Genomic DNA, 25,776 nt, shown 5'->3' with positions numbered 1-25,776 from the left:
CTGAAATGTTAATACAAAAACCATTTAAATCAGAGGTTTGGAGAAGGGGTGGGAATGGGGTAAGGACAATGCCTTAAAAATGTGGGCACGCTTTTAAAAACTGGAATTTCCTGACTTGTTAAGAAGCCGGATAAACTTGCCTTAAATAAAGGGCTGGTATAAGCTAGTCAGAACACCAGTTTGTAGTAGATTAGGAAACTTTCCAAAACACTGGAATTCTCCTCTATTCTCCCCATGGCTTATCTGATACCCCCACCTTGCCAATGTTTTCAACATAGCTCTTATCCTTCCAGTTGGAGTTGAAGGAGTGTGTATTTCCTAGCACAGAAAAAACACAGCCTACTAAATGAAATCCACAAACTGCAGCATAGCTAATTAACAAATACAATGATGCTAAAAACATTTTAATACTCGTCCCTTTCCTTTCCTCAACAACCAAGAGGATAAATGTGAATCCAATTCCATTGAACAATTGTAAAACTGTACTAAACCTTTCTCCTCTGGCAATTCCTCAGTGCGGTCCTCCCCTGGTGGCACGTTCATTCCATCCCTCCTGTATGCGAGATGAGTAAGCAGCATGCATGCTATGACATGACACAAGGATTGCAGAAAAACCTTCTGAAAGTGGCCTTCGTTTCACACGAACATTCAGTTGATTTAAGATAAAACATCCAAATTGCCCCTGCTATCTTTGCTACAGGGTGATTGTTCTTCTTCTGGCATCTTGAGATGCCCCTGTGTGCTTCTGTTTTCTACAAAACTCCTGAGTTTCACATGGAGCAAGGTGAAACTTCTCTCTGGGGGGGGGGGGTAATCAAGGAAAACAAAGTAGAACACATGTTGGCATTTTTAAAAGTTGAATACAGTATATTATGTCTCAGTTTACAAACCTGTTTCAGTGTGTTGGGGGCACCTCTAGGGCACGTTGGGTGGAGGGGCTATAGTGAGAGGGGGAAATAGCAGGAAATTACCTACCCCCCAATTCTGCTGATGGATTTCTTTTGTCCACCCAAAATTTAGGTTGCAGTATTTCAGTTTTAAGTGGGATTGATGGCTGTTGTAATTAGCGTTTACGATGTGAGGCATGGAATGGAGAAAAGGGAAAATAATGATGAAACCAAACAATATACAGTCATACCTCGGTTTAAGTACGCTTCGGTTTGAGTACTTTCAGTTTAAGTACTCCGCGGACCCGTCTGGAATGGATTAATCCACTTTCCATTACTTTCAATGGGAAAGTTCGTTTCAGGTTAAGTACGCTTCAGGTTAAGTATGGACTTCCAGAACCAATTACACTCATACTTCGGGTTAAGTACGCTTCAGGGTGAGTACTCTGCGGACCCATCTGGAACGGATGAATCCACTTTTCATTACTTTCAATTGGAAAGTTCGCTTCAGGTTAAGTATGCTTCAGTTTCAGTACTCCGCGGACCGTCTGGAACGGATTAATCCACTTTCCGTTACTTGCAATGGGAAAGTTCGCTTCAGGTTAAGTACGCTTCAGGTTAAGTACAGACTTCCAGAACCAATTGTGTACTTAAACCGAGGTACCACTGTATTTGTTATAAAGATGTGTATCCAGAGTTCCACTCAGGTGTTTAAATTAAAGACCACAAACTTTTGCTAATTGTGTTGATGCATGTCATTACAAAACAACAACAACAACAACAACATTGTAAACTTTTGGGCCTGGTGATAACTTATCTGTTCCTCTGTGGATGCTGGGATCATAAATGAGCTCCTCTTGCCAGTGTTATGCCTCAGTTGCATTGCAATCCTGTGCATTGTTGGTCAGAAGTAACTGTTTCCAATGGGGAGCTGCTTCTAGGTAAGAATGCAGAGGACTCCGGCCTTGAACAGCAAGTTAAAAGGAACAGTAGCATATTGGTAGTCACACTCTCCTAAAAAGACTTATCAGGCCTGTTTGTTTTCCATCTTTTGCTGGCCATCTATGCTTTTTCTTTTCAGACAGGCCTTTGGAAAGTGTTGATGCTATTCCTGACTCCATTTCCCCCCCTGTCTGATTACTGTGCGTGTGGCTTTTTATTTAAGCTGCATTCTCTCTCTCTCTCTCTCTCTCTCTCTCTCTCTCTCTCTCTCTCTCTCTGTGTGTGTGTGTGTGTGTGTGTGTGTGTGTTTGTCTTATAAGCTGTTTCAGAAGGGCTGCAAGGGGAGAGATAAAAAATATAAAATAATGTCTTGGGTTAGGAAATTTGAGTTAGGAAAATAGGGCACTTAATTTTTGTTTTGGCAGAGGTCTCGTTAATGTTGTTCATTTCATTCTTCCATGGCTTTGCAGTATTTGTGTGTTTCTTTCACTGTTTTCTGTATTTTCCAGATGCAAATTTCTCACATACTGGCCTTTTAATATCCCATAACAAATGATGCTGCTAAGGAGCAATTACACTGGAACATTATAATTGATTTCTAAACCTCAACAGATCAATAGAATTGTGCTTTTTGTTACATTCTGTATTAAATTTTGTATTAAATTTTTGACCACAAACTATTATTAGAGGTATTTGTACTGGACTGATGTTCAGCACAAGTGATTTTAAGCTAAATATCTGTAACATTATCTTCCCTTAAATACTTTGGGGGGAGTGAGTTAATGTGAAAATTGACATCCTGGTTAGAATAATTGCTTTCTTAGTTTAGCTAGAACACATATTTCCCCCAATTTAGTAGCAATGCTTCTCCTTCTTGCACAACACAGTCGTGTTGCAGTATAGTGTGGGCAGGGTTAAAGTTAGGGGAGGTTTAGAGTTAAGTCAGACAGATGTCTCAGCTACTTCCGTGATTTTGGGATAGATGGGGTGGGATTGGGAAAGGTTGGAAGACATTCTTTGCTAAATCGTGTATCCCACGTTAAAAAGAGGCATTTTGACAGGTTTTTGGGGGGTTTGAATGTGTTAGGTGAGCAGCCTCACCTCTGTGGTTTTTCACAGTATATTTCTGGGTAAGATAGAAAGCTGTATTTGAACTACTCATAGTTCATTAGAACTTACTAATGCTTTGTTATTTGTATGATCAATAAAGTCACACCAGAATAATTGTGGTGGCGCTGGTGGTTAATATTAAAACTGCTTACCTTCTTCAGGGCATGGGGCCATGAGGAGAGCTGGGGGTGAGAATCAACTGCGTGGCGAGCTGATGTCAGTAATAGTCTTGACGGCTGTGGGGAGCTGGCAAATGGACCAATTGACAGCCTAGTGGGGGGGCAGTGCCCCAGTGGCGGACCTGACAGTCCCAGTCTTCTGTTTGGTCCACCACCGGCCATAAAAGCTGGCTGCGCTGGGTATGCATTTGCTTTAAGTTCCTTAATTATTCTGTGATAGTCTAACCATTTACTCTTCTGCAAATGACTGAACTGAGGTGGCAAACATTATAAGGTCAGAATCTGACCTGTGGTTGTTGTTTAGAGTTAAATAAGAGAAGCCAATCCATACCTCAATGGGTCTTGGACCAACTTGCACACACGCTACATCATAACGCAGCATGAATGATAGTCTAGACCAGGCATCCCCAAACTGCGGCCCTCCAGATGTTTTGGCCTACAACTCCCATGATCCCTAGCTAACAGGACCCGTGGTTGGGGAAGATGGGAATTGTAGTCCAAAACATCTGGAGGGCCGAAGTTTGGGGGTGCCTGGTCTAGACATATTGAATGATGTGGATATTTCATGTAACTATTGCATTAAACACCCACATTATCTACGTACATTAAATAAAGCCTGATTTTATAAGGAGGGATCACAGTTCTGAGAGCTGAAAAGTAGTGGTTGAATTTAGTGTGTGATTTCTAATACAGTATAGAACTTACTGAGCTCGTGGTGCTTTGGACAATAAGTTACCCAGCATACCCACATGGCTTTACTGCTTGGAAGGTATTTATTTTATACATATATTTAGAAGTGAGCCCTTCTTGTAAGCTTCCCATAGATATCTTACTGGGCATTCTGAAAAATAGGATGATGAACTAAATCAGATCCAACCTCCAGCAGGACTCTTGCTACATTCTTATTTGCATTGATTTGAAGGGTTACTTAATTTCAGTAATAATTTATGTTCACAACCTTCAGGTTACCTGTTCATGTCCTTCTTTCAGAGTTGTGTAATTCTATTAAAATGTCAACCTGCAGACACATTTTTCATTTCCATGTGTAACGAACATGTTCTACAGTGGCACCTTGGGCTACAAACACTTCGGGTTACAGACTCCGCTAACCCAGAAGTAGTACCTTGGGTTAAGAACTTTACCTCAGGATGAGAACAGGAATCTGCGGCGGCAGCAGAAGGCCCCATTAAGCTAAAGAGGTACCTCAGGTTAAGAATGGTTTCAGGTTAAGAACGAACCTCCGGAACAAATTAAGTACGTAACCTGTACTTATACTGTATACTGTATATCATAATTTTCCAAAGATTCATTATCTGGCAACGGTTTTACAAAATTTCATTTTACATGTTTTTTGTTTTGTTTTTATGCTGCAAACTGCCCTGAGAGCTATGGATATAGGGCGGTATGCAAACACACACACACACACAATGACTCAGAATTTCTCTTAATTTTCTTCTAGTGCTCAAAGACCTTCTCCAAGAAAATAGAGACTAGGTTAATGGCACCTGATTTTCTTCATAGTTTTACTTTCTCATTTGGTGAACTGACAATAATTTTTTATGTTAGGAACAAAATCAGATGAACTTGGGACAATGAAACCTATGTTGAATGAGCATGTTATTTTTGCCACAAAAGCATCTCCCTATATATTTTTCCTTAAAATAATTATTAAGGTTTATAAAGAAAAATACAAAGATTATTGTCAAACATATTCTCTTTATCCAAACTGAAACATTAATCTAAAGGCAAAAAAGGAGGAGAGGAGAAGGAGGAGAAAGGAAGGAAAATGAAGAAATAGAGAAAAAGGAATAGAAAAATATTTAAGAGAGAGGGAGAGAGAGAAGTTAATAAGCTAAAGAACTTCAGAGTTCATTAGAATTTGATCTTCCTTTTGGATCAGCTGATTTGAAGGGAGAGTGATTCTGCTTAGCACTGGTTTGTGTAGCACTTCAAAGGCTCCTGACAACCAACTGGTTGCCAGTTGCTTTCGGAACTGGACAAAGCAGCTTTGGTCAAGCCCCACCCTTACCTGTATGGCATCAGGTGTCATGGGGGTGGCCATGGCTTACGCATGGTGGACTCATGCGCCAAATGGGGACGTCTGGTGGAGCCAAAGGAGGATCCCTGATCTAGAGATACAGAATTTCACCTTGGGAGCTGAAGGTCTCTCACCTTGCCTCAGGGGAACAGTACAGCCCTGTGAAAGGTTGAAGGCAGTCTTGAGCACAAAATGTAAATGAATTTTAACACAACTTAAAAGAACACCACAAACACAGGGAATAATGTCCCTGTGGGAAATGTGATTATGTGGTTTAGGCTAGCCAGGGTCCACAAGGGAGGGATTGGGAAGGAGCATGTGGTTAAGTAAATTACATGTGCACTGGCCATTTGAGTTGCTGAGGCTCACCTCTCTCTCAGAATCACTACCATTAAAAGTAGCAAAACATTTCTAAGTGGTTAGCAATGTACAGTACTTCCTATACCTTAGCCAGTCTTTGCATGAAGCTAGCCACATTCACAGCTTCATAATTTCTGGGTTGTGTAGTTATGCGAACAGCAAGAAAATGAAAGAGGGAAGTGTTCTCAAAGTTTATTGTAGTTTAAAGGTCCAAGACTTTTCACTATTCTTTTCCTTCTTCAGGGGCACTTCTTTTCATTGGATCACTGCAAATATACAAACATACTATTAATACACACACGCAAACACAAAATTGAGACTTCCTCCTTCAAGCATGCAGATTCAAGCATGTGAACAGCAACATCTACCGGTACACAGCAACAATAGAGACATGGCTTCATTTTTTTCATGGGCTGATAAATGTTAAACACTTTGTTTGTGTAAAAGCTAGTACAAATATACCTAGATCAACTATCACAAAACGTTTGATAAGGTGTGGTGATTTGAGCAAATATAAGGGTGTTGGGGTTTTTTAATAGCAAATACTATCTTTGAAATGTTGCACATAATAAATGCATTTGTACCTAACTTTGCTAACTCCCTCCAATATACCTTCAAAAACTCCCCTTGAATTAGTTTTGGAAATGTGCATATTTTTGACTTAAAAACAGAATTTGTAAAATAAATCTCTATGCTAAAAGTCTGACTGTAAATATTCCAAATCCATTCAAAGTAGTTCAGGATACAAAGGTAAATGATACATGAATTAGTCAGTGTATGGGAGTAGGTACCATGACTAGGTAAAACAGTGAAATATCAAAATGCCCATAATGAGCTTTTATGGTAATTAATTTTTTAAAAATAGTTACATTTGCTTGGATTCAATCCTTCTGCTCTCTCTTGAGCTCCCTGAAAATCTGCTTTGAATATTGGGGAACCCACAGGCCAAAGGTTCCCTACCACAGTTAATTCTCTCACATCTTTCCAATGAGGTGACACTGAACCTGTTGTTCACTTGAACTGAACAGACATTTGAAGGACTGGGTGCTTGGAACATAATCATGGGTAGGCAAACTAAGGCGCGGAGGCCGGATCCGGCTCAATCACCTTCTAAATCCGGCCCGCGGGCATGTTTTTACATGAGTAGAATGTGTGCTTTTATTTAAAATGCATCTCTGGGTTATTTGTGGGGCCAGGTGCTCAGTGCCACCCCTCTCTGCTGACCACTCTGGCAGGAAGCATATCCAGAGCCAGTGTGGTGCAGTGGTTAAAGTGTCTGAATAGTAGCAGGGAGATCAGATCTGTTTAAAGCTGTGAAGCTCACTGAATGACCTTGGGCATTTCACTATTTCTCAGCCTGAACTACCCTACAAGGTTGTTGTGAAGATACAATTAGGAGGCATGAACCCTCTAAGCTCCCTTGAGCTCCCTTGAGAAGAGGCAGATAGATGCCTTGGTTATCTGACATTTGAAAAACATTTTCATTACCCAACTACAGTAGAGCTGGTAATATCAGTTTTTTTTATCTCTGCTTTAGTGAATTGAAATTACTACTACTCACATTGCATGACTTCCCCCTGCTCATTTTGATGCTGGTTCTCCCAGCAGAATGGCAGTGCTTATCATTCTGCAAGTTTAAGAATTTAATGTTGCCTGATGTACCAACTAATAACTGTAGCACAGCAGTACTTGTGCAGATGCGCTTATTGTTACAGAAAGGCAAAGAGGAAGGAAATGCGTTAACGTTCTGTAATGTTCCCTCATATAGATAGAAAGAACTGCGAATCAGCATTCTGTATTTGCATTCACCATATTTATTGGCTTAGAATATATGAATGCCTAGGCTAAAGCGCTTAAGAATCACTGCCTTATGTTTTAGTTGGAAGAGAAGGGAGAAAGTCATTGCACATAAATGAGAAAAGAGCAGTTCTTGATTATGATAATCCAATGCTAGCTATGTTAGTAGTTGTGTGTTTTAAACTAATCACTGGCATCTATCTCACAGGAATAGTCTCACTAACAATACTCTGTGCACTCTCCTGTTAAGTAGATTCATGTCATTCAGAGTATTGAGAAGAGTTACAGTCTCATGCTGCATTTGTCCGCATTAATTCTTGTATTGCAGAAATGAGTGAGTGTCTTGGTTTTAAGGGGAAATAGGATTTTATCTAACACAGTTCTTCAAGGCAAAATCGGTAAACATTTCAGCAGAATATGCAATTCAGTCACAATAATAAAAATGGTGGTTGTGATATACTCCACATAATGTCTTGAAGATTGTAATGCAATCTGTACAAGTTAACTTAAGCCTTCTCTTGCCACATCTTTGGACAGCTAAGTATATGCTTTAGCTGTCTGATTAAAATAAAATGTGTATTTCTGGATTATATTATTGGTCCATCCATCTAGGCCCTATTTAGATATTCTGATACCTCATATTAGTGGGCTAGTTCCCCTCTCCCTCAATAAATAAATAAAATGTTGTACCCTCCACAAATTAGAGCATTATTTTCCGAAGTATGGAATCTTTTCTACATGACTTGCTGTTTAGTAGGACCCAGCCCTGCTTTGCATTGCAAGACATTTGCCTCTAACTTGGAGAGAGTGGTGAGAACAGTGACAGGGAGCTGAGCTAGCAACGTTTTGCCACTCTTCTTCATGTGATTCTAATTGCATAGGATAACTGGAACACTCAAATAGGGCCATAGCCCTACAAATTTTAGACACAATCTCCAAGAAGTTAAACAAGGGTTAATACAAATGGGGCCTGTAACACATGTTGCAGCATGGAATGTTTAAAGTGCCCACTGGCCAGTTGTGTCCTTTCCCAGGATACTCCATTCCATTTTTGTCATCCTGGTTTTTGACCCCCACCCGCAACAGTCGGTCATCATCCCACACCAACTGAGGATGCTCAGTATTCATTTGGCTAGTTCGTCGTTCTTTTCACCCTCTTCTGGCTACATAAAGATTAACACTTGGAGGATGAGATCAGTATTACTGTATAGCATGGCACTGTCAGAGTAGTATGTGAATTTGTGTTGTCCTGCTTGTGTCCGATTGCACCTTTACCCACATCCTGTAGCAAATTTCCTCCCCAGCGGTTTTCAAATGGAGCAATAAAGTGGCTTGAGCATATCTGCTAGAAAAGAAGTGTGGCTAGATCTCCCCATGTTCTGTTTTGTCCTCCTCTTGGAAAAAGATAGTATCTCTAATATTCTCAGTTTGCTTGCAACCCATATGTATCCTGCAGAATTGACTTTAGAAGTACTCAGGAAACTGTAACTTGAGTGCAAAAGGGTATGACTCTCACTCAAAGACTTTGTACTGATAACTATGTGGATTTGGGGGGGGGCACCTATGACCCTTTAGATATTGTTCGAGTCAGATTCTCGGCAGCCCCAGCCAGCATGGCCCAGTAGTCAGTTGTGCTGGGAGTTGCCCAACAACAGCTGGAAGGCCACAAATTTTCCATGCCTGGTGTAGCACAGTTTACTAAAACTTCTTAACAGCAATTTGCTTCATTACTAGCAGTGAGGTTGATACCTGGACTTTAGTTTACCTGGATCAGTGGGTCTAGGATGCTTCTTTATTGACTTGAGGATACAATGTGGTGGGGAATTCCCCCGTTACAAGGTGTCATAACCTGTAAGGACCCTGGCAGAAACATTCCGTGCAATTTGGGGAAAATACTGTAATCCTCTTGGGCAACTGCAGAGTCGACATCTGACCTGATAAAAGCAGCTTCCTACTGATCTTTTTTTTTTTTTAGCAAAGGTTTGAGATGTGAAATCAGCAGGTGAAGGTTTTTAAGGCATGGAACTAAACATTTCCACCTGCTAACTGCTGCAGACCTGGCTAGTGGTTAAAGGGCAGCTACAGGAGCTGTTTCTAAGGTTGTCAGCTCAAATTGGGAATAAGCTGGATCACTGAAGCTGCTATCTCATTTTGGTACTATCAGTCTTCTAACAGCAGAATCAACCATGTGTATTGTGTGAGGTCAGTGTCTGCCACTTGGTTTTCTTGACAAAATACAGAATAGAGATGGTCTGAGAGCAGAAGCAGATGGTTTGATAAACAGATATTATGAGTGATGGCCCTGCTGGCCAGCCAAATACTGCTATTAAGCATAATTTCCTTATTCTCTTCAAGATAAAAAATGGTAAAACGCTTGGAACATGAAACGGTGATGTACAATAATCCATTCATTGTTTTAGTCATAGTCACCTGTCATAGTAGAAAGGCAACTCGGAATGTATGCATTTTGAATATAATGGTCTCAGCAAGTCACTTTTGGTACAATGATCCTAAAAGTACTCAGAACAGAGGTTTAAGTAGCCTAGTCTATGGCCAGGCTTCAGTAGAGCAAAAAACCCCACTGCAGTTTCCAGCGTATATGTTACATCTTGTCTAATTAGTTTGTAAAAATGCCAAAGCAAATAGTGGAAAGAAAGCGTCAGGCTGAGAGTAGTTTGACTGCTGAAAATATGTTGTGCAGGGGCAGTGTTTAAAAATGCCATCTTCCATTATGAAGTGAAAGTTAACCATTGGGGTTCTTTTATATTTTGTTTCCAGGTCATTAGCTCATAATTATAAATATGCCCAAAGTGTTCTTTTACACCCCTGAGAGCAAGACATGTCCTTAAAACTGAAGGTTATCAGGTGTTTGACAGCAGCATCCAAATGTCAGGATGTAGAATTAGACATGGTTAAAAAAGAAGAAAAAGTCTGAACTCAAGTTAAAAGAAGTGGCCTGTATCTGTTTAGCATCACTCTGGTCCTGTAGTTGGCAAGGGGCGTGAGGAGAGGAAATATCTGGCTGATCTTTGTGTCTCTTCTGGCTGTTAACACATCCTTTTCACCAGTGTGTTTATCCAGTTCACGTCTGCCTCCCCCCACCCATTGCTCTGTATATGTTCGCACCTCCACCGCCTAGTGTTCTCTTTGTGTCTGACCTAATAGTCCTTTCTTTCATCTCTAGTTGTTTCCTTCCCTTTTATTTCCCATATCCATCTTCTTCTTCATTTTGATCTGAAGGGCTCAGGACCACAATACCTTAAGGACCGCCTGTTCCCATATGAACCTACCCAGACCCTGAGATCATCTTCTGAGGCCCTTCTTCATGTGCCTCCTCCTTGAGAGGTCAGGAGGGTGGCATCATGAGAATGGACCTTCTCTGCAGTGGCTCCCCGTCTGTGGATTGCTCTCCCCAGGGAGGTTTGCCTGGTGCCTTCACTATACACCTTTAGGCGCCAGGCAAAACATTCTTTTTTAACCAGGCCTTTGCCTGACTTGATCTACATCCTATACCCTTTTTAAAATGCTGGCTCTTTGTGTGGGGGTGGGAGTGTGTGTGTTATTGGGTTGTTGTTGTTATTTTGATTTTTATGTATTTGATATTTTATGTGAACTGCCCTGAGACCTTCAGGTATAGGGAAGTATAGAAATTAAATGCATACATACAGTACATACTGTACATCCTTTTGCTCGTCTCTCATGTATCTGCCCAAATGCATTATCATGTTCCTCATATCTGAAGAAGTGTGCATGCACACGAAAGCTCATACCAAAATAAAAACTTAGTTGGTCTTTAAGGTGCTACTGAAGGAATTTTTTTATTTTACTCATTTACCCCGTTATCCCAGACTATTTATTTTTTCCTTTCCATGTTTTTCTACCCCTCATTTCCTTGACTTTGTTCAACTAAAGCTTAGCCCAGATAAGGCTGAGGAAGTGTTAGTTGGTACCGGATAGATGGGATTAATATACCCTGGATGGGATTATGATCCCTCCGAAAGAGCAGGTATGTACGTAGTAGTTTGGGGAAACGTCTGGATCCACTGCTATCACGTGTGAGGTTCAAGTGGTTTCAGTGGGACGGAGTGTCTTCCGTCAGCTTTGACTAGTGCCCCAGCTGTGGCCCCAGCTGGACAGGGATAGCCTAGCTTCCATTGCTAAAGCTCTGGTAACCTCTAGGTTGGATTACTGCATTGTATGTGGGGTTTAAAGATGGTTCAGAAACCGCAGCTGGTTTCTACAAATTAGCCAGTGCAGTCAAACCATAATTATGTTTCTGGCCTCAATTTAAAGTGCCAGTTTTGACCTGAAATACCTTAAGTTGCTCAGGACCCCAGTATCTCAAGGACCACCTCTTCCTACGTGAACGAACCCAGATCCTTGAATTGTCGTCTGCGGTATTTTCTTTGTGTCCCTTCCTCAGGAGGGCAGGATGGCCACATGAGAACTTTTCAGTGTTGGCTCCCCACTTGTGGAATGCTCTCCCTGGTGCCATCTTTATTTCTTAGGCACCAGGCAAAAGCTTTCCTTTTTACTTAATTTGAAGGGCTTCATACATTTGTTGCCTCTTTTAGTGTGGTGGGATATGTATGACCTGCCTTTCATCTGCATAGATGTGCTTTTTAGGCATTTATTGGCTGTGTGTGTGTTATAACTGGTTTTGACATTTATATTATTTTTGTAAGCCGCTTTGCATCATTTTTGTGAGGAAAAGCAACTAAAAAATTAATGATCACGTCCCTGTGACTCTTGTGCAAAGAAAAACAGTGCTTTTGCAGTTAAATAAATGTTAATACATACTAGTTTTAAAACTGTCAACTGCCATTGACATGCAAAATCTAGGCTTGATGGATAGAAAGTTGGAATGTTAGAGGTGGTGTTGAGGCAAAGCCTGCAGCAACAAATCCACAAATACCATAGCCAACTGTCACCCTGTCCACCCACATTCATTTGGTTTAAAATCTTTGGTCAAGCAGTAAGCTGTGTTTGTCTGCAGCTGTCCCATATGTATGGGGCTCAAACCGGCAACCTTGGTATTTTCAGAACCATGTTCTAACCAATGGAGCTATCCAGGCAGCATTATTAATTATAGTGTGGCATGCAGCTGCCTCTTTTGTATTCTATGCAGTTTTGTTGTATTAAGCAAGTGACACAATCTTATACTCGCACAACTTTAATTTCAAACATGACTCCAGATTGCAGGCTTGTTGTTGTGTGAAATGTGTCTGCAAAAGCCCTGCAGATTGCTGACCAATAGCATATTTGGGGGAGTGTGGATTTGAGAGCACAGAGCCAGTAGTGGATGTCTAGAAGGAAGAATGTGTATATAGATGTGCCCACTTAATCAGAACCTTAAAAAAAACACCCAAAAAACCCCCCAAAACCACAGACTGGTTCACACATATATGTGCCTCACTTGGTTTTCAATATTCCATTGAAGAGGATTCCTGCTTGAAGTACTGAAAATTCTGCCTGTCATAAAAAGGTAAAGGACCCCTGACAGTTAAGTCCAGTCGCGGACAACTCTGGGGTTGCTGTGGTCATCTCGCTTTACTGGCCGAGGCAGCCGACATTTGTCCGCAGTTTTTCCAGGTCATGTGACCAGCATGACAAAGCCGCTTCTGGTGAAACCAGAGTAGCATACGGAAACGCCATTTACCTTCCCGCCGGTGCAGTACCTATTTATCTACTTGCACTTGCTTTCAAACTGCTAGGTTGGCAGGAGTTGGGACCGAGCAACGGGAGCTCACCCTGTCACGGGGATTTGAACCGCCAACCTTCTGATCGGCAAGCCCTAGGCTCAGTGGTTTAGACCACAGCGCCACCAGCATCCAACGCCTCAGTCATACATGAGCTGCAGTCCAACAGTCCAGTTGAGTTGATTTTAATATTTATTTATATGTAGCAAAATCAGAGCAGTTTAGAAGAAATAGAATTCAAATCAAATAATAACAAAACAGCAGGATGTGTGTGTAAACTAGCTCAAAGCTTATTTAAGCATTGTAAGTTGGAATTTGACTTTTCCATAGCAACCGCTTAAATTCCCTCTGCACTCTTGCTCACTATAATATGGGGGCGGGAGGTTGTGTTAAAACAAACTATGAATTAAATTTAAAGCAGTTCATTTTCTTTGTGGCTAAGTAAACTGTGAGACCTCAACATAAGAATATAAATCCCACTGGACCACACCAAATCCCTGCCTAGTGCAGTATCCTGTTATCCACAGTAGCAAAGCAGATCCTTATGGGAAGCCTGGCCCACAAAAGCAGGACATAAGCTCAGTGGCCCTCTCCTGCTGTTCATGCTGTGTCTGATCCTGAAAGTGATTATAATTAGCTGGTTCACACAAAACACTAAGCCAAACCATAGTTTATTCCCAGAAAGGAGATCACAACCGCTGTGGTTTCCCCCCGATCATCCTTCTGCTTTGCTGCTTTAAGCCAAGGCATGCTTTGGCTTAGCATGTTGTCCAACCTGGTCTTATAGTTTGCCTCCATGACAAATCATGAGCTATAAACCGAAGATCAAACCTTGGTTACAACTTTTGTTTTTGTCTGGAGCAAGAAGCACCATGGATCCAGCTAGGATAACATTCTAAGTTGATTCATGGTTTTGCTCACAGGAGTGCAGCAGCAGCAGCAGCAGCAGCAGCAGCAGCACCCAGTGAAAACTACTGGTAAATCAGCCACAATGTTCCTTTAAGACATAGCTTGGCTTAGTGCAGGCATGGCCAAACTTGGCCCTCCAGCTGTTTTGGGACTACAACTCCCATCATCCCTGACCACTGGTCCTGTTAGCTAGGGATGATGGGAGTTGTAGTCCCCAAACAGCTGGAGGCCCAAGTTTGGCCATGCCTGGCTTAGTGTAAAATGAGACCCCAGGACATAGTCGTCATGATTAGTAGCCATTGGTAATCCTATCCTCCATCAATTTGTTTAATCCTTCACACTACATCAGATTTAAGCCCTGGATTTATTTATTTATTTATTTATTTCAATGAAGAAATCACTCACTGTGCAATAACAAAGGCTGAAACAGTTTAGAAAACCATTTATAGGATTGTTGTGGAAAACATGAATTATTAGATTTGTGTCAGATATTGGAAGTACAGTATTGGACAATGGAAGTAATAGTAATTGTCGAAAACTACATATAATAATCTCAATCATATTTTAAAAACTTCTAGCACTAGTTTGCTATTCTTAAAATTAAAGGTAAAGGTAAAGGGACCCCTGACCATTAGGTCCAGTCGTGACCGACTCTGGGGTTGCGCGCTCATCTCGCATTATTGGCCGAGGGAGCCGGCGTATAGCTTCCAAGTCATGTGGCCAGCATGACAAAGCCGCTTCTGGCAAACCAGAGCAGCACATGGAAACGCCGTTTACCTTCCCGCTGTAGCGGTTCCTATTTATCGACTTGCATTTTGACGTGCTTTCAAACTGCTAGGTTGGCAGGAATTCTTAAAATTACTTAATTCTAAATAGGTTTCCTAGGGTAGTTATAAAGTGGAATGTCAGTCATTTTAGAGCAACTTTTAAAGGATCTGGTGATAGAAAACTGAAATAAAGTAACTGCAATCACAGGAAAGGCTGTGTGTGTGAATGTGTGTATTAGGAAAAGAAATTTGCTGTCACTTAATATGAGAAAATTGAGTTTTGATTCTTACAAACAGTTGAGACTACCAGTGAGCCATTTAGTGCAGTATTCATTCTTAAATCGACCGACTCACCCCCCACCACATGGTTAAAACACAAGTTTGTCCATCATGTGATCCCAGTTGCTTCTCTTAAAATAGATCACAATAGCCCATCTGGCATCTGAGTAGCTTCATCTGTGAAAATTGGGCTATTAAAAGACATGTTTAAATGATCTGAGAGTTAAAATAAACTGTTTAGACTGTGTCTAATAGCAGAATTTTTGTCATGAGCACTAGTAGGCTATCTTGGACACATTCCAAGTTCCAGGATTTGATCTGTAGGAGTCTTCCAGATGTACATAGTTTGCTCTTTGAGTAAGACTTTATTCAAAGTTCATCAGCTATTCTCTCAACAAATATTGTCTAGGAGGAGCAGACACGTGTAAAGCTTTGTGCTAATCCATATGCATGTGATTAGCTGGATTTTTAAAAAACAACAAATAAAGCAGTATTCCACTTAGCTGTTTCAAGATCTAAACAGTCTTTTGTAGGGCCAGATCCTATTTGTTTAGTATATTCCTCAGAATTGCTCTACCTTTCTTCCAGTGGAGTAGTGTAGTTGTGTAACTTTCCAAGATAAGGATGGATCTCATGATGGACTTTAGTTTTGACTCTGCAGGTATTGTGCCCACAGCTGCTGTGTTGGGAAACATGGGCTAAAGCTTTTGTGGATTTAGGAAAACCATTTGAGGGAGCATAATAGATATAATAATGTTGTAATGATAAAATAATGCTGTGATGTGGATAAGATGAATAGAATCAACTCCCCCCCCCAAAAAAAATCCTGAATTGTTTGGCACTAGATTCAGGGCAGACAAGGCGTTTCTTTATACAGTGCAGCGTTTGTGGTGTTGCACATGGGTCATGTGTCCTATGGAGGGGTATGTCAGCACAGGCATGGAAATCTGACACTTAAGACAAAGAACCACAATCCTATATTTCACTCAAAACAAACAAATTGTTCTTACCAACCAAAGTGCACATTTAGTGTTCAAATATGTACATTCGAGGCGCAATCCAAGATCCCACTAACTACCTTTTTTGCTTTTTGGAGCTACATCCACAGCCCTGCTGCTCAGAGTGGTAGAAGTGGAGAGGGCAGGATGATAGAACCTCATGGTGACAGCGATGTGCCTGCACCAGCTCCATGCTGGAGCACCAGCCAGCCAGATGCCATCATGTAACAGCAGTGAGTCCGGCTCAGGATATAATAGATCCAGGATTGGCTCAGCCATTCCACAGCCCTCAGAATATCCCATTTCAGGACTTTCTGCTGGCTCCCACCAGCATGTTTGCTCATAGCTGCCAAGTTATCCCTTATTTTAAGGGATTTTCCCTTATGCTGAATAGGCTTCCTCGCGAGAAAAGGGAAAACCTGGCAGCTATGTGTTTGCTAGGCAGAAGGGAGAGTGGCTTTTGGCACAGATACGCCTCAGCTCAATCAGCCCCCCAGCCCAGCTTAAGGGAAGCTTTCATCGCTCAGCCTCTTATCATCTCATGATAAACTGCTTTGCCCAGTAGCTACCACCCTTGCTTCTTGAAAATTCTGGGTATTTTGCCTATAAATAAATGATCTTTCTCTGTGTTCTTCAGGTGTATTCTATCTTTTTTTTTTAGGATTTTTATTTTTTTAGGGTCTGTAATTAGCTTCCCATATTGGTTTCAGGATTCCTTTGGGTGATTATATTTCAAGAAAGCAAAATAGGGCACTCTTCACTGAAATAACACCAGTACTTAAATATAAAAATATATACCCTCCTAAGTAGTATAAAGGTTTTAGTTATTTGTAAATCAATGGATTGCATCAGATGGACTGAAGTTACTAACATCTACTCCTTTTCTTCCAGTGGCAACAGATGTCTTCAATTCCAAAGGTTTGGCCATCCAGGCCCAGAAGAAAATCCTTGGCAAAATGGCATCTAAATCCATAGCAAATGCTTTGATAGATGACACTAGCAGTGATGTGTTGGATGAGCTTTACAGAGTGACAAGGCAATACACACAAAGCAAAAAGGAAGCGGAGAAGATCATTAAAAATCTCATTAAGACTGTAATCAAGTTAGCAATCCTCTACAGGAATAACCAGTTTAATCAAGAAGAGATCATCCTTATGGAGAAATTCAAGAAGAAAGTTCACCAGTTGGCCAAAACTGTGGTGAGCTTCCATCAAGTGGATTATACATTTGACAGAAAGTTTTTGTCAAAACTCTTGAATGAATGCAGAGACCTGCTTCATGAAATCATTCAGCGTCACCTAACTGCGAAATCTCATGGACGAGTCAACCACGTGTTTGATCACTTCTCAGATTGTGAATTTTTGGCTGCCTTGTACAATCCATTTGGATCTTACAAGTCTCACCTCCAGAGACTCTGTGATGGTGTCAACAAAATGTTAGATGAAGGGAATATATAAGTAACTGCATCGGTGGTGTATATTCATAGGCTGAGGACTACTGGTGGTCTTGATTCAATGAAGGAGGGCTAGAAAAACTGTGTGGTAATGGCAAAATTGAATACCAAAGCAAATACTAAATATTTAGAAATTTCTTCATCAAATTGACCCATTTATTTGGAGTCATCTATTGCTATTCTTTCTTTTTGCAGTACTTTGCTTTAAAACGTGGAGCAATAAAGCCATGAAATGGGATTTCTTGTGAAACAGAGCTTTTGTAAAATAGACAGGAAAAGTGTACAGCAAGATAATCAGAATCAAAATGCATATTTCTACATGTAGAAGAGTATTTATAATCCTACAAAGGATCAATATTTTTTTATATACACAAATCATGACTATGGCACATATATGATAACTGGAGTTAGATTTAATAGAACCTATGCTACTTAATCTAGATCCATATATGCTATACATAAATGCTTAGGTCACATGGTCTTAGTTATACTGTTAAAATAGTTCTGTTTCGTAGGGCTGGTTCTCATATAAGACAGTAAGAGACCACACAATTACCTTTGAAATGTGCAGGGCTGCTGCCAGATGCATCTGGAAATACTTCATTGGCATAAACTGACATCTGTACATGGCAGCCCCTGTTCCCATAACGATAGTAGTAGTTCATCAAGCTGTTGTCCTGTGGTTATTGCATCTGCATATGCTTTACATGTATTGGCATGGTTTCACATAACATACTTCCATGGAAGACCAGTACAGCCCACCTCTAAACCTCGTGGCATGTACTCTCGAGGGAATTCACAAAGGTTGCTTCCATATGCACCTACCCTTAATCATATCATTTAAGGCAGGCATCCCCAAACTTTGGCCCTCCAGATGTTTTGGACTACAATTCTCCTCTTCCCTGACCACTGATCCTGTTAGCTAGGGATCATGGGAGTTGTAGGCCAAAACATCTGGAGGGCAGCAGTTTGGGGATGCCTGATTTAAGGCTTTGGCTTGTTAATATATAGTACCATAATTTAGTGTGCTTTATCAGCTGAATGGTCTGGATTTGATTGATGTATTGCTATTCTTAGTTGGTTACAGTAATAAAGTGTGGCCAGGAAAATTATACTGTACATTAGTAGTGTGTAGTTAAATGAAGCACCCATATACATTTCGCCATTCTGCTAACAATACCCTCACACAAACAAAAAATTAGCTTAATCCAAAATTACTCTCATCGCTAAGGGGTTTGCTTTTAAATAGAAATTGTCCTAAATACTCCAATCCCACAGTGGGCACATGGAGTTCAGTCTGCAAATGCCTTTTCTCATTTCTGTAGAAGAATGTACTTCCAGATCAAGTTCCTCAATAAAATGAGGCAGCCTGCATGCACAAGTCAACGTTTTGTGTATGTGAGCACATGAGAATCTATAGTGTGGGGTGACAAAATGCAGTAACTATAGTCATACCTCGGTTTAAGTACGCCTCGGTTTGAGTACTTTCAGTTTAAGTACTCTGCGGACCTATCTGGAACGGATTAATCCACTTTCCATTACTTTCAATGGGAAAGTTCGCTTCAGGTTAAGTACGCTTCAGGTTGAGTACGGACTTCCGAAACCAATTACACTCATACCTCGGGTTAAGTACGCTTCAGGTTGAGTACTGCGCGGACCTGTCTGGAACAGATTTATCCACTTTCCATTACTTTCAATGGGAAAGTTCGCTTCAGGTTAAGTACGCTTCAGGTTAAGTACAGACTTCCGGAACCAATTGTGTTTGTAAACCGAGGTACCACTGTATGGGTGGTATTTTGAATCTGCAACCATAAGTACCAGCACCAAATTCTGAACGATATTGTGTACATAACTGAAATAGAAGTCACTGTGTAGAACCTAGAATAAATGTATAGCAAATATGGTGAAATGCATCTTATAACTGCAGCAGCTTGTATAAGATTTCTTTAAAAAATAATATTGAGGTGAAAATAGGACTATCCAAAGGAATTTGCTGAAAATGTAATGTTTTTGTATGTCACACAAGTTTTTGCTGATTGCCAGGTTTTTTAAAAAGAATTGTGACTAAAAGAATATATTCCTTATATATGCTGTGCCTCATTTTCTCTGGCATAATGAATCAAAAAATGGATATGCACTACTTAATTAAATCCAAACCATGTTTTGTTCCTTCTGACAAGTCTCTAACAATTTTTGTACAACATGTGATTCCTACTATGGGTAGTTGCTTTCCCTAAGGTATTGCAAAATATATGTTTTATTGCTGCAGGAAGAAACTTGATTTCCCTTTAATTTTACCACTCATTAGCATAGTTTGAGATGATTCTATTAAGACTTATTTAGCTGCCTTTAACACCACTACATTTAGATTGAGATGGGTATAATTCAGAGCATGGGAAATCCCTAAGAAAATATATACTAGAAATTTGAGTGCTATCAAACCCTGGATAATGTATAATACTTCTGTTATATAGGTGGCACATAATATTCTAAGGCTGCAATCCTGTACAAGCCTTAACTGGGGGTGACCCATTGAACTCAGTGGGACCTATTTTTGAGCAAACATGTTTCTGAATGTTATAATTGCATTTTAGCTGGCAAAATTTCATACTGGAATATCAGAAGTGGTACAGAGTGGCTATACAAAGCATCATCTAGTTGAATATATTACTGAACATTTCTACATTTGTCTACCTATTGCTCTTGATTCTTTATGTACACCAACTATTTCTAAGGCTGTTTTCTTCCCTTGCAAGAAGGTAATGAATCAGTGTCCTATAGCATTCATCACTTTTTTAATTTTTCAAAATACTGTAATCATTACATGATAAGCAAAAGGGGTGTGTGCATTCACACGCATAGAAAGATGGAAGCCTAAGTGTTTTCTCCCATAGCAGAAAAACTGCCCACCACACTGGCTTTTATCACCTCTCCTAAATAAAAGAAGCAGCCTCAGGAAGTGTATGTTGAACATAGGACAACTACCTAATGGCATGAATTAACAGCAAACTGTATGGCAGTTGGTACCTCTGTTTCAGCTGATGTGAAAAAAATCTCATATGCCAATAAAATGGTGGCCAAAGCAATCAAAAGTGCAAAAAAAGAGGTGACAGACAGTTGCTGCAGAGCTCCTCAAAGAAATAACAAAATAAAACTCATCTGTAAAGATATTGTAGATAAGTGGCAATCTGCCTTCAAAAATTGCTGAATTAAAGCATAAAATTAATAATTAAAATGCCCTGCTATGGTACCATTGGATATGGGGATGAAAAAGTGTTTTAAATATGCACTCATGGAATTTTCTATTAAAACTGGATGGTCAGGGAAATTGTGGGTTCTATAGGAATGTGAGGGTGAAGAATGGGGACAGTATAGGATTCCAGACTGGAGGGTTGGGCTCCTGAACTACCGTATCTAACTACCTGCATTAGCTATAGATGGCACTCATCACAGTTTAGCCCCCAAGCCAAGGGCAAACTCATTCTCCAGAGAGACAAATAAAACTCTTGAAAAAATTTCAGTGAAAGGCAAACTGTTGAAAGCTATCGGGACTAATAGTGAAAATAAATTTGAAAGAAAACCAATGGTAAAGCTTCAACACCTGAGTGATAAAATAGATGCTGAATGGCTCTTAGTTCAACCACAGGAAGGTTCCAAGTGACTAAAATACACTATTGCTGAGCTTCCAGTTCTGTGTGGTTGTTCACATTGATAGAATGCCTCACTTTGCTACCACAAAAAGCCACTCACAAATCCTGATACTGCTGAATATAAACATTTATAGAAATAAAGGTGAACTAGAGGAAGCAGTGGCTGGAAAATGGAAGACAATACCATCTAAGGAAGTGGCTATCAAGCAAGATGTGGATGTTCCAAGATCAATGCGCCGAAAGAGATCTGGTTCAGTCTCCACCTAAAAACCATTACTGTTAAAAACCACAGGGGCTATGATATCTTGTCAATGGAAAGAGCATTGCTTGATTTATTATTCTAACCAGGTCATTACATGGATGGCCATCTTGAGTAATAACATAAATAACACAGTATGTAAAATGGGAGATGGGAAGAGGGGGGAAAGTGAGAAATAAATAAGGGAAGGGAAATGTGGAAATGAAAACAGGAAAACGAAACAATTTGGAATAATGTTGAGTTACTGGAAGAGGGGAGGGGAAAGAAATACACCAACACTTGCTAGGCACAAAGCACTACCCTCATGGCAAATTTTAAAATAGAGTACTATTGCTAAATATATGCTAAGTACTATTGACTGGAATAAGCTCAAAATGGAGGAGAAGCCAGTATCATTTTCTGTTAGACTCAGCAAGAACACAATAATCCCCCCCCCAAGTTTCTTCTGTTTGCTTTTTTCATCATTAGTATAGATTTGGTGTTCCCTCACAAGATCTGAATAAAAGCCATGTATTGATTACTGCTTTATCTTTTGCCACAGGGAAAAAAATTGTCCTTCAAATTCTACATTCAAAGTAAGTTATTTCTCTCTGTGTGTCCCCACATTAGCACTTTAACACTTTAATCTTTGGGTCTTCTGAATTTCAATTGAAAAACTGAGAATAACTACTGAACTCATTAGAATAAAGAATAATTTTAGCCATATGTTCAGCAGCCTGATTCCACTTCATTTCACATATGTACTCAACTACTTCCATCAGTTACATATTAAAATATTAAGCTTTCCTACAGGTCAGACCCAATGGATCCAACTAGTAGAGAACTAAACTGCTGTCAATATCTATCTGCAATTGTCATATTCTGTCTGAATATGCAAGCTCCATCTCTGAATAGCAACTACAAATACAGCTCAGTGATTTCATCCAATGTTCTCTCCTCTCACCAATAATTATGGTGGTAGTTTTAACATGCTGGATAAATTCTACAGGTTAATTCGTTCAATGACCAAATGATCCACATTTGTCCCCCCCCCCCCCATGGCTGTACATTCTACCATTCTAAATTAAGCTGCAGAACTGAGAGTAAGCGCCATTGAATTTGATGGAGCTTACATCTGAGTAGACATACATACTGTATAAGTAGACTGCTAAGAGTTCTCTATAATTCAGACTACTGCATTGTATCTCTAATAGTAGCAAGCCACATACAGCACTTGATGCAACAATTGTTTGTTACATTATTTGTGGCCAACCTAACTAGTGAAACCAGTACATTAGCACATTGAGACACTGGGGCCTTGGGCACAACCTAACTAGTGGAACCAGTAGCTTGCCAGACCTGGTGCCTTAGGCACAACTAGTTGAACAAATGCATGCATTACAAATGCAAAGCTTGGCTCTTGCAAGAAAACAAGCGAGCAGACCTCTCCTATGAAAGTGGAAAGTTAAGTGCTTCTCAAATGTTTACCTTTGCCAATTTGTTCTTTAGAACTTCCCACTATGTGTTGCACAATATGCAGTTGCTTGCCATCAAATCCAGGAAGCAGCTTTTCAGATACCATTGCTGACAGATGATCAACTGCATGTATCTGAAAAGAGGTTGACTTCAGTGCTTTTGAAGCAAAGAAGCAAAGGATATATATAACATGTTTATAGTTAATCTATGGGGACACTACTGAATTAGTGATACACCACAGTTGCTACAGACACTACTTCCAGTGAAGGCGTTTCAGAAAATGTATTGCAAACTGGGGGAACATAAAAATAGCTGTTAAAACACAGGGAGGAACTTTCCCTCCTTATGCAAGGTATTTCAGACAGGAAACCGAATTTAGGATAAGTACAGCTCCTTCATCAAGTTACACTTTTCAGTTTGTTATCAATAGTGGCAACTTGTCTTTTACCTAGCAGAAGATGCCTTTTTTGTGCAACCCAATGTATGCCATTAAAAGACAACTTGTACAAGCTTTGATTTATTCATGGGGGACATTAGCTTTGAGGCATGAAACCTGAAAGGGTTTCAGAATTTAATGAAAATTTTGTCTCTTTTTTTCCAGGGGCATGTGCTAAAATCAAAGATGTGGGAAAATAAAGATTGCTTCTCTGGGATGAAAAATACTGAAGCAAGCATGATAGTTGCCTGAAGTTAGCACATACAACACAGTAGTCAAAGGTCTCTAGTGTGTATGTAGCTTCCAAAATCATTTTTTTATGTTGTAGCTTGAGTCGGGAAGGCGTATCTCAGAGCATATGCAATGTTTTCCTCACTACTAAGTAACCAAACACAGCTGATGGAAGCCTGTCCTACTAGCCATGATTTTGCATGCATGAGTTCTGTCACCGTCCTTTATACACACGAGGGATGTGGATACAATTACTACATCTCCTAAATTAGGCTCTGGTGCCTAGTGGAAAAAAGTGCTCTTCAGGCATTTGGAAAAATCTGGGTTTAAAGTCCTACCCCAATATCCCCTGTGTACTGGGTTCTTTGCTGACCTTCACATATTCTGTGCAATGGTTCAAAGGGGAATTATAAGAGTGTTCAGTTGAATGTGATCCTAATGCTCTCTGCAACTGGGAACCATGCACAATCTGGGTTCCAGTTAGAATCTTCCTGCATACCTTTATGCTGAATGAAAAATGGCAGAAGAGGAAGGAGTTGGGAATGCTGCGGTGGGGCTAGAATACACATCCCTGCACCCCTAGTTTGAACCCTCATACATTATTATGAAAGACTGAAGATGCTAAGCAGTTGGCTGGCACTCTTGTCGCACTGAAATGGTGGGCTGCACAGAGCCATTGACACAATTGCTACTGAGTGCCTTTGGTGCCACCACCAGTGGCGGAGCTTCATGCTCAGGCACCGGGGGGCGGAGAACAGGCGTGGGCGGGCATCCTGGGGGCGTGGCATGCCGTCCACAGGGGTGTGGTGTGCCACCTGTGGGGGGCCTGGCGCCCAGCGCGGGCGGGGGGACAGCCGCAATGGCACCCCACTGGGATTGCGCTGCTGGGGGTGGTGCGCTCCCCCCACCCCTTCTTCCTCCACCTGGGGCCACCACTGCCACTGCAGGTAGCTGTCCAGCAGAGCTTCCAAGTAGCAAATGGGCTGTTGTCATCTGGCCAAGAGAGCTACTCTGACACCCTGAGCAGCCTGCTGTGACAAATTTGTGATGCTCCTTAGGGACAAAATTACTGATTCAAAGCAGGACAGTGCAGTTAGTTAGAGCCATCTATACTTACTTATTTTTCTCAACCTCTCAGGGACTTTTGATACTGTTGCTAATGGTATTCTTCTGGAACAGCCCAGGGAGATCAGGGTTGGGGACACTGTACTTCAGTACTGTAGTTTCACCTGCAGGGTGGATTCCAAAAAGTAGCTATGCATCGTTTGGTGCCATACAAATTTTCTGTTTAGGAAGGTTTTTAATGTTTGATGTTTTATTCTGTTTTTAATCTGTTGGGAGCTGCCCAGAGTGGAGCTGGGTATTAATGATAATGATGATGTGCCATGCAAGCTGACATATTATTTAACAGCTACAGTATCTGAAAATGCTCAGTGTTTCATAGTGAGGTGTCACCAACATGGAGGACACCCAGTTCTGTTTCATCTGAATCAGAAGAGATTGAAATGCTAGAGTGGTGCTTGGAGATGGTGATGGACTACATGTAAAACATACTTCAGTGAATCCACTCCTTTAAACTGGCCCTTTTTTCTCTAATGCATTTAAAAAAACAAAAACAAAAAAACAAAACCAAAGAAGCAACGTTCTCTCATTCAGAAACTGAAAACATACCAGCAGTCAGTCCTTTCTACAGTAATAAATCATCTAATTATAAAGATGCAATTCTGAGGTTGGTGCAAAGCACTGAGAGGGTGCAAAATTGTGTGGTTGTGTCAGCAGTACAATACTCCCCCTAGTGGGGAGGAAATCAGATTTTGATATAGTATTCTTATCAGGGAATATGCCCCTCTTTTTTGCAGGATTACATATATCCCTTACATGTCCTGTGTTGGGGACCACCGGCCTTGAAAAATGCAGGTCTCCTTGTGTAGTTTTATTTAACTTATTTAATTTTCATTCGTTTTCAAATGTTTCCATAGTGTGTGTGATGCTACTTGTGTGGCTTTCTGAGGTTGACAAATTGGACATTAAAAAGGTTTTGATATTTATATTACTGTGCAGGGAGCCTCGGAAAAAGGCGGGGTTTTGGGTTGGGAATAATTACAAAAGCAACAGCACGAGCGTTCCTGGCCATGTGCAGAGGGCATCCATCAGCCCCGCCCCCTTTCCATGTCCCCATGAGGTGGGCGCAGTCATTCCCCTTCCTCCTCGTCGCCGCCACGCTGCGTCCGGGCAGGTCGCGTCTCCCACGCCTTAAAAGAGCGTGCCCTGCCGGCCGCCGCCACGCCTTACCCATTTGAGAAGATGCCTCGGCGCTAAGCGCCGCC

At 40.8% G+C, this 25,776-nt stretch overlaps 1 protein-coding gene across 4 annotated transcripts in view; it reads left to right on the top strand.

The window, feature by feature from the left end:
• The window catches only part of TNFAIP8 (TNF alpha induced protein 8), a 40,597-nt gene extending 21,005 nt beyond the window's left edge, over nucleotides 1-19,592 (top strand). For all 4 annotated transcript variants that reach the window (XM_035100001.2, XM_060280145.1, XM_035100002.2 and 1 more), the window contains exon 2: nucleotides 16,857-19,592. In XM_035100001.2, coding sequence (XP_034955892.1) covers nucleotides 16,857-17,422 — 566 coding nt within the window. In that variant the 3' untranslated portion in view covers nucleotides 17,423-19,592. The remainder of the gene's footprint in view (nucleotides 1-16,856) is intronic.
• Nucleotides 19,593-25,776: the final 6,184 nt, after the last annotated feature.

Source organism: Zootoca vivipara, chromosome 11, assembly GCF_963506605.1.
Source record: "Zootoca vivipara chromosome 11, rZooViv1.1, whole genome shotgun sequence".
NCBI lineage: Eukaryota > Metazoa > Chordata > Lepidosauria > Squamata > Lacertidae > Zootoca > Zootoca vivipara.
This window is presented reverse-complemented; position numbering and strand designations above follow the sequence as displayed.